The 10,075-nt window shown below is 34.8% G+C and overlaps 1 protein-coding gene across 1 annotated transcript; it reads right to left on the bottom strand.

Moving 5' to 3' along the window:
• Nucleotides 1-1,429: 1,429 nt before the first annotated feature.
• On the bottom strand, nucleotides 1,430-9,710 carry LOC143596707 (uncharacterized). The gene is made up of 5 exons (XM_077075417.1): nucleotides 9,483-9,710; nucleotides 5,159-5,338; nucleotides 4,401-4,527; nucleotides 3,022-3,135; nucleotides 1,430-1,627 (listed from the first exon to the last, which is right to left on the bottom strand). Exons 1-5 carry the CDS (start codon nucleotides 9,708-9,710, stop codon nucleotides 1,512-1,514), a joined length of 765 nt encoding a protein of 254 aa, XP_076931532.1. The 3' UTR covers nucleotides 1,430-1,511.
• Between the last annotated feature and the right edge of the window lie 365 nt (nucleotides 9,711-10,075).

The following is a 10,075-nucleotide window of genomic DNA, read 5'->3' as shown; positions in this document are numbered from 1 at the left end:
AATTTGTCATCCAAGAAGCCTTGTTGTTTGATCACTTTGGCAACCTGCGTTTGACAAAGTTGATTCATGAAACGCTCCAACCTCAATATCAACACGTAAGTCGCACTACCTTAAGACGCGATTGTTTAAAAATGTGGAAAACAACTAAAAATAATTCATTTTAGGTTTTAAACAATTAAAAGCTGGTGTTAACTTAACTACCGGTGTTTGGTCGGCTCTACACAGTATACCGTTTTTGTATCTTTGCGTAACCACGCATTGGGTTAATCCCGACACGTGGCAAATGATGAAGCGTAGGATTGCGTTTGAGTTATTTAGTTATCCTCACACCGCCCAAAACTTGTTTTATATTTTAGATGGTGTTATTCGAACTTATAAATTACAAGAAACGCGCCTTTCCATATCTTTCGATAACGCGTCAAATAATGTCGCCGCGGTTGAAAAACTAAAACTAAAATACCTACCGATTTGTGACAGTGTTTTTTTTATACTCAATGTGTTGCACATATCATTAACTTGGTCGTGCAAGACGGTTTAAAAGTTAATCAAATAAAAAAGTTAACGAAGTGTTTTATAATAGTGTTAACTGAAGTTTTGGAACTAGTAAACAAAGATATACAAGATATTTGCAATTGTGTACCGAAACGAATTGCATCACTTTAGGTCCGTATTTCGATGTACCCACTAGGTGAATTCGATGTGGAAAATGCTTGATAGCGCGTTAAGACAAAGACCAACTTCGGAATTATTTCATGACAATCTTTCTCTTAAACGAAAAGTTAAGGCATTTTCGTCAAATGGTTGGGAAATAATTACAAAGTTAAGTGATTTGCTTAGAGTTTTTAAAAATGCAACTGCTTATTTATCGGGAGTTTACTATCCAGTGAGTCCATTGGTTCTTCACCAAATTTGGTTAGTTATGTCAAAACTCAATGATTTTGAATATGTTGATCCAATGTAAGATAATATAATAGCTCCAATGAAACTAAAACTGAAAAAATATTTTGAAGAAATGCCGACGGTTTTTACTCGTGCAGCCGCGTTGAATTCAACTTTAATCGTTACCGGAGTTGAAACTTTAATCGAAAAAAAAGTGTTCGATAAAGATAGGTATTTTCGGAAAAAAAAAATGCGTGCGAAAAAAATACCGGTGCACAAGTTGGGTATTTTTAGGAATTGAAACCGGTTCCTACCTAGGTATTTCCAAATAAAGTATTTTCAGTACCGAGTATTCCCAGGAACCACAGGTTCAGGCCGGTTTCAGATAGGTATAAATGGGTCTGAACCATCGGTGCGGGTCCGAAAACGGTTTTTTCCCACTTCTAACTATTAAACTGCTTTATTAATCACATTTAGAAAAATGAGCAAAATAGCCTGGAATCATATTTCAACAAAAAACCGACAAGAATATATCCAGAGCATGAATGTCATTATATCAATTATTTCCACATTCTGAAACCAAACCAAATCGTGAACACATTTTTATAGACATGAGTCACTATTTGCAACTCTTAACGCTGAAACGAGATAGAATACGAGCCAGTATTTGGATCTTTGACTGCTTTAAAGTTGTCCACGCTCATACCAAATCGTCCTAGAATCGAGTTCCCCATGTCCTTCAGCTTCCCTGCACAAATATAAAATCCAATCAATCTCATTTTCAAAAATAGCAATAAAGGTAGAACAGTTTATACGCGTGTTGGCAGTTTTACGGTTCAGCTGGCGGTATGGAACTTGGGACCAGGCTTGCAAGCCAAGCAAGTCAATAAACCCTTTACTGATTTATGAAATATGCATTTATGTAGGTATTTTATATCAACTTTATTATTTTCAAAATATGGTCAATTTGGCCGTCGGGTTGTAAACAAGTCGAGCCGAGCGCAAGCTTGTTTAAGCACGGAGCTCAATTTCTAAAGCTTGACCTTGGCTTGGGAGTAGGTTTTCAAGATCGATCCCGGCTCGTTTATTATTTATTTATTATATATGTAGATTAATTCACAAAACATTTGTAACAATTTTTGTTTATTTAAAGTTATAATTTTTATATAACATAATATTTATACACAAATATTTAGTTATTTTATAATATAATTTTATATATAGTAACTATTATGTAAATATAACTAAACCAGTAAATAAAAACTATATAAATATTGGGCTCGTTTAGGCTATCAAACTATGCAGTTAATGCGAAAAAATATCGGATATCGATCAAGGACCATATACGAGATATCGGTTATCCCAGTGAGATATCGGTAATTTTAATATCATGCAGAATTGATATATATGGCAATTTAACAGTAACAATTCAGTTACCATTAACAAATTAACCTTTTGCAACTTCCAAAACACACAGTTGTCGCAATTAGGAACTGATTAAGACTTAAAACACTAACATTAAACACTAAAAATTGACAATTAGGACTTCAAAAACAGATATTAGGAAAATCGGTGATATATTGGTGATATACAGGTCGAATATCGGTCCAATATCGATCAATATTGCAGATAATATCAGGACCGATATTTTGCACCGATATTTACCAAGGGATCGATAACCGATATATATCAGTGATATATCCGCGATATCTACTGCATAGCTAGAACCTATTGAGGCTCAATAAGTGAAGTTCAGCGTCGGGCTCCTTTATTAAACAAACATATTATTAAGTTGAGCTCATTTAAGCTTGGCTTGATTTGAGTTTTTAGCGAGCCAATCTCGAGTATCTCACAAGCGGATTGGCTCATTTACACACATAGATTTGGGTCATATATTATCTCAAACGGGTCAAATAAATTTAGGTAGTTGCTAATGACCTCTTAAATCGTGTTTTTATTCATAGGTTTAGGTTATTGTTGCAATAATATTGTTTGCTTAATATTTATAACCAGATAATTTAACTTTTTACAAAAAAAGGAAAAAAAAATGTTGGCAGGTCATCCCAACCTCTGAGAATTATAAATTTGGGCATTTTAAGTTACGGGTTAAGCATAAACGTAAAAAGCTCAGGCGAAGCATACCGAGCATCTCTTCCTTCATTTTTTCCCGCTTTTCTATGGCCAACGGTTCTAAACGGAAAATTGTTCTCCTACATTGGTTATTTGAAGGATCCAGTTCCAAGATTTTCTTCATATCTGCAAAATAATGCATTAGTAACAATAAGTTATTATGATACTTATAGAACAACTATGTATGGAACCGTAATAATACAGACATAAAACAGAAACGTATTTTCGTTTGATTCTTATCTTAGGTGACTAGAAGTAAAGGATTTCAGTCTTTCACAGACCAAACAGCTCAAACCAAAGCAAGTCGACCGGTTTAAGACATATGGTTCAGTTTTGGCGGTTTAATGGTTTGGCTGAAGGTTTGGAACTTGGAAGCGTCTGTGTAACCAAACCAGTCATTTAGCCTTCTTTTTTTCATTTTTGAATATGTGGGTTACCAGGGTGTTAATAAATCGTTGAAACCGGCCAAACCACCCAACCGATGCAAGTCAGCTGGTTTAAGATCCGTCGGTTATGACGGTTTGGCAGTTCAGTTATGACAGTTTGAGATCCGAACGGTTCGGTTATGATGATTTGGCAGTTTAATGGTTCAATTACGATTCGGTCCTGTTTGGAGCTTGGACCTGTGCGTGCACACCAAATCGACTGTTTAGCCTTTATAAACTTTATAAATTTTTTTTGAAACATGTGATTACAAATTATGTATATGTACTACAACCATTAACCATCATTATCATTTTAAAATATCAACCACAAACATATGATTAAGAAAACCGAATCAAACCACCAAAATCGAACCATTAAACCACCAAACCGGCTGACTTGGTTTGTTGCCTCCCAAAACTGTATTTAGCAGTTCAGCCCAAAATTCTTGTCAAAACCGGCCAAAATGGACCATGAACACCAATAGCAGTTACGTATATGCGTTCTTTTTTCGGGAAATTTTTTCATAGATGAAGGTCCGGGTGGTTCTTCCTCTCTTGGCGGCCTTTTTTGTGAAAACGGATTCTATAATCATTTTGACTATAGACAAAATGATTTTAGAACCGGTATGGAATTGATTCAATTATTATTTTCATCAATAATCTTTATTATTTTAAAATTCTGAATACCGACTAACAATTTTCGAAAATAAATAAGGCAAATGATTAAAAACGTCAAACCACCAAAACCAAACCATTAAACCACTAGGACCGACCAGTCCAGCCAGTTCGGTTTGTCGTTTCCCAAAACCGACTGGCGTTAAGAAAAAAACTTGCCTTGAAATGAGAATGTGGTAAAAATGATTTGCTATTTTGTGAAATATACTAATATGTGCCGTGGAACGTAAAATAAGATGACATTAAAACAAAGGTTTCAGCGTAAAATGTGTTATCAACTGAAGAACTGACCGGCAATAGCCTCATCATAGTTTTCAAGCTTTTCATGGGCTTCTCCTCTTCTAATTAAAGCTTTCAAGTATGTAGGATTTAGTTCCAGTGCCTTGCTACATTCTTTGACTGTGTCCTCATATTTACCCTGTGACATAAACAAGCAAGGTCATGAGAGAATGGATATTTATGAACACTCCTTTTATTTTGTTGATAACAAAATCATAAACTCTAATGTCATACGCTATTATATATAATTAACTCTTTTATCATAATAAGTCATCTACGAGATCAATACAATAGAAGTTAGTAAGATTAAGTAATGATCACTTAATAACAAATTGCATTTTTTAAATATTTTTAATAAAAAGGGCCAAACTAACTTGCGTTTTGTCAAAAGATTTCAATTTTTATGAACATTTTGGTCAAACAAGATTGATAGTAGTATTTTCCATAACAAGATATTCAGCATCATTCCATGTCAAAAAAAACAACCTACACATTTTTGGCTAAATATTATACAAATGACACATCTTTTTTATGAAATACAAATATACTCAATAAAGAACTTAAAAACTAACTTAAATCATAACAAAGTCATATTGTCTTAATAGAGTAACAGTCCCATTAAGTTTGTTGATTTTATCTGAAAAAAAAAATGATTTATTCATAGCAAACAGTTCTAAATCACAAGTGACTGAATGCTAAGTCTTGACACATGTGGAGCTTAAAATTCACCAGCAAATGCAAATTAAAAGGACGAAAGGTTACTAACTTACCAGCTTGAAGAAACATGTAGCACGATTATTATGACAGATAGACCTAATTTCAGAAGAAGATGGCATCTCAGGTGCAAATTGGATAGCATAATCATACTTCAACAACGCCTCTTCATACAGGCCTTCTCCAAATAACTTATTTCCTTCAACTTTTGCCTCATTCATTTGCACCAATATTTTCTGCATGCGAAAAAATAAGAGGTTATTATGCTTTTAAGGACATCATCAGGCATAGCATCATTCGTTCCCAACAAGCAGGAGAACAATATTAAGCAAGCAACAAATTGATAAAATCAAGTATAAGATTCTTTGTTAAATCTTTAAAGAACTCAAAGCAATAAGCACATGATTTGACATGGATAGTAACAATAAAGCAAAAAAAGGTACACATTGTTGGTGCGACCTAAATGAAAATGTGACTATTAATCACAATCTAAGAAAAATGGATCAGAATTTGAACCAAAAACTAAAATTTACTCCCCTTATATTGTTCTACACTCTTCAAGGAATTCAGCAATAAGGAAAGTCTTATCATACAATCTTTAAGAAAGCTACCAACATGCCTCAATGAAGAACTTTACATTAATGAAGGACTTTACATTTGTTGGTTCATGTATGGTGCATAATTTATATTGACAAATTTAACAATTATGTGTTCTCTCTTGTACTCCAAACAAAGGGTGAAACGCAGATCAAAAAGGTATGCAAGAGAAAAATTTTAAAAAGCTGAATGGAACATTACAAGCCCAGAAAATATCAGAAGGATGGCATTGGAGGCAAATCCAATTTGTTTTTAGAACTGCATAACAGATTAAGCCAAATCACAAGGAATAGACCTACATGCAAACATCTTGTTGCATACTTGTATGCGTGTGTTTATCACCTTGAATGCTTATCCCAAGCGTTTTTTTTAAGCATTTTTAGGATTTAAACAAGAAAAAGGTGGGGTCTTGATAATTGATATCCCAGTAAACTCTGTCTCAGTATCATTTGCTGTCTCGTTTCCTTTTCCAGCAATGGAATCATGGCTTTTTATGATGAAAATTGAAATTGACAACATCACATCACACATCATAAGGCCACCTTTACTTGCTAAGTAACACAATACTTTATAGAAAATTTGAATTGTTACTTCGTTAGACCCACAGATGTGTAATTGAACATCTTAGTGAATCAAGAATACAAATACTCCTTTATGACTTAGAAATATGTCTGGAAAAATGCGTGGGTCGTGTAAGGTAGCAGATTCAAAATATATCAACAAGGTTGGGGTCAAAATGGGTTCAGGTTGAAACGGGCAGTTTTAGGAAAAGGTAATAAATGACTAGAAATAACAAATATAGTGAAGACTGAAGCCATGCAGTACTGCCCAAAGTTCTGTAAGACTATTCTGTATTGGGGTTGGGTTCTAGTCATAAGTACAAGAACATTATGCAAAACAAGAAAAGAATCAACCAATCAGAAAGCTCAAATACACTATAAAGAAACCTTATTCTTCCACAATTAGAATAGTCTTAAAACCTACACTAGAAGGGTTTTAAGTCTTTGGCCTACACAATGACAGCATAATGCCACATGAACATCTATATTCATGTCAGCAAAAACTTTCTTCACTGCCTGCTTTTAAACTTAAATTGAATAATGATGATCTTTTATTCACATATACAGATCATCATATCATATTTAATATGTTATCTAAATTTAAAAGTAATAATTTTTGTTACTAAAATATAAAGTAATATTAAATTCACTGAAATATATTGCTATTCACGCTGTAGTATAGGTAAATCTGAGCCTACTCCATGTGATAGTTAGCATTTTGACCAATGAAATTTGAATGTAGATAGAAGAATAAGAATCTATTGTGAATTTGAAGTTCATTCAATCACACAGACCAGCAAAGAGATGTCCTAGTTGAATTAATGTCAACACACAAAATTACTTGAAATCTGCAGACAACTTTGATTTAAATATTATATCCTTCAAAGTGGCAAAGTTAAAACTGCCAAAAGTTGTGCAAATTGACTTCAAGAAATCTTTGTAATCCACTAAACTAGGCAGGAACCAGCCCCTAATGAGCCCATGGCTGTAAAAAACACGCCTAGGAGTCGATTAATCGATGTCGATACCCACCGTGATATACAAAAGACCGAGCAACCAGTTCAAAACAAACAGCAAAAATTAAGGATGGAACTACGACTCATTTGGATACATATTCACCACCAAATGAACATGTAGGGTCATATAGACTATGATCAACTTGAGATACAGTCACACCACTCCAGCTAGTTCATAGGATTTCCAAATTCAACCCGTGATACAGTCGCACTCAGATTGGACTCGGTCCTAAGATCACCATTCAACTTGCCAAAGTTGAACTAGCATAGGATCTGCTCTTACTCACAAATATGAGATAAAGCAAATATTTGCTTCTCATATTCGTGAGTTAGAGCAGATCCTATGCTTTATCTCATATTTGTGAGTGAGAGCAGATCCTATGCTAGTTCAACTTTGGCAAGTTGAATGAAGATGTTAGAACCGAATCCAATCTGAGTGGTGCGACCGTATCACAGGATGAATTTGGAAGCCCTATGAACTAGCTTGAGTGGTGCGACTGTATCTGAAGTTGTGCTCATAGTCTATTCGACCCTACACGTTCATTTGGTGGTGAATCTATATCCAAATGAGTTGTAGTTCCATCCTATGAGTTGTAGTTCCATCCTTAAGTTTTACTTTATGTTTTGAGCCGAAGTTGTTCGGGCTTTTGTGTATCACGCCAACTAGTCGCCAATTAATCGCTATTTGGTCAAAGATGGTCAAAATTGAAATATATATATATATATATATATATATAATTCGAAAAATATATATATGTAAGCCAAATTTTCTTATGAAGTTATGATTTTGAGTGATTGTAACCACATCATCTATAGAGACCTCAAATGAAGTTAACAATCATATCACACTCCTTCCAACATAGAGATTATACAAATAACAAACTCAAACATACAGAGAACCTCAAGAGATTTAAGCTCCTCTCTTAATCAACATTAGACAATTAAGCATGCCTTAACTGTTCATCCATGAAGCTAAGCTGTTTGGCAAGCTCTACACCAGTAACTGCTGAATTAGTAAGAGGTCTGAATGGTTAAGAGACTCTGAGCTAGTAAGTGCGGATTCAACAGCACTGAGTATGCCGATGTTGTGGTGATTGGTGGCGGAGGAGATAATGGCTAACAAAAGGTTAGGAACAAGTGTGAAGGGACAAAGGAGTAAATTTTTCATTCAACATCATTTTCAAGCTTAATGAGTAAGAGGTTTGCTGACTGATTCAAAGGTGTCACCATGGTAAACCAAACACACTTAATGCTGACTGATTCAGAGATAGCCTCTTAGCTGGATCATTAAGAAGCTACCAAACCGCCAAGTCACATACAAGATGCCAAAATTAACTAGCATACCAAAAGGCAACATCTATCCATTAGATGCTAGGGCATTAATAATCCATTTGTTAGGCAAAATTACACACCCTAGGGCCTACAACAATAACAATATAGCACACTATAACCTAACTCATAATTCTCATAAATACAAATGCAAATGCAAATACAAATACAAATACAAGAACGCCAATAGGTTTAAACACCTCACTTAATCTACATTAGACAATTAAGCACATGTTGAATATTCATCCATGAAGCTAAGTAAGTCACATACATGTTGCCAAAATTAACTAGCATACCAAAAAGACAGCACATGGTCATCACACCCTAGGGCTTACGCTTACAATTAGACAATGACTCACTATATCAATTTAATTTCACAAATATAACACTATAACCTAACTCATCATTCTCATAAATGCAATAGCAAAATTAAACACACACTATATCAATCAATTAAACTAAACGAAACTTGGAGAAGACAAAACGTAAGAAACCTGTTGAAGTTCATCATCATTAACCGCATCTTCATGCATCTGATCCTTCACCTGATTTTCATGTTCACCGTCTCCGAGTTCCGTCTCACGTTCATGATCTATCTGTTGGCAAAACTAAATACGTATCAGGTGGACACCCTAGGGCAAACACTTACAATTAATTGAACAATAACACACCATAACCTAACTCATAACTCTCATAAACACAGTATATCAATTAAATTAAACTATACATAATTAGGTCACTAATGATCCATCTGTTGGTAAAATTAGGACAATTAGACACCCTAGGGCCTACGCTTACAATTATTAGACAATTAAACACACAGTATATCAATGAATTAATTAAAGTAAAGGAAACTTGGAGCAGACGAAACAGCAAACCTGTTTAAGCTGATCATCATCATTAACTGCATCTTCATACGTCTGATCCTTCACCTCACGTTCATGTGGTTTATCAATATTATTGTCCGAAACGGTCTCACCGTCACCGAACTCCGTCTCGCTGGCCGTTTCGTAACCGTCAGACGCGTATCCGGCGGCGTTGACGGAATCTGTTACATTTGACGATTGAGGTAGGGTTGTATCATCGGCGGACTCAATCACCACCATTTTCAGACTTGTTTGGATTCAAGTCCGTTAGAGTGTTCTTCTGGTTTTACGATTATTGAGAAGGTGTAAGTAACACGTGAATAAACCACTCGGTTTACGATTACAGTTATAACAAAAATTATATAAACGACATTTTGAGCTCGATAAGTGAAGCTCGGCCTCAGCTCGTTTATTAAACGGCTTACTTTTAGGTTTGAGCTTGGCCATAAGCTTGTTTAAGCTTAGCGGCATCGAGTTTTTTTTACGAACCTATCTTGAGTAGCTCGCGAGAAACTCGGTCCGTTTACACCCCTGTTAAATAGTAAAATAAAAATAAGAAAGGGTGGTAAAGTAAAAAAGTGAAAGGTAAAACAAATTGGCGCCGA

Source organism: Bidens hawaiensis, unplaced genomic scaffold, assembly GCF_021521415.1.
Source record: "Bidens hawaiensis isolate Kalapana, Puna unplaced genomic scaffold, B.hawaiensis_p1.1 tig00046867_1, whole genome shotgun sequence".
Taxonomy (NCBI): Eukaryota; Viridiplantae; Streptophyta; class Magnoliopsida; order Asterales; family Asteraceae; genus Bidens; species Bidens hawaiensis.
The sequence above is the reverse complement of the archived record's forward strand: the minus strand, read 5'-3'. Positions and strand labels throughout refer to the sequence as shown.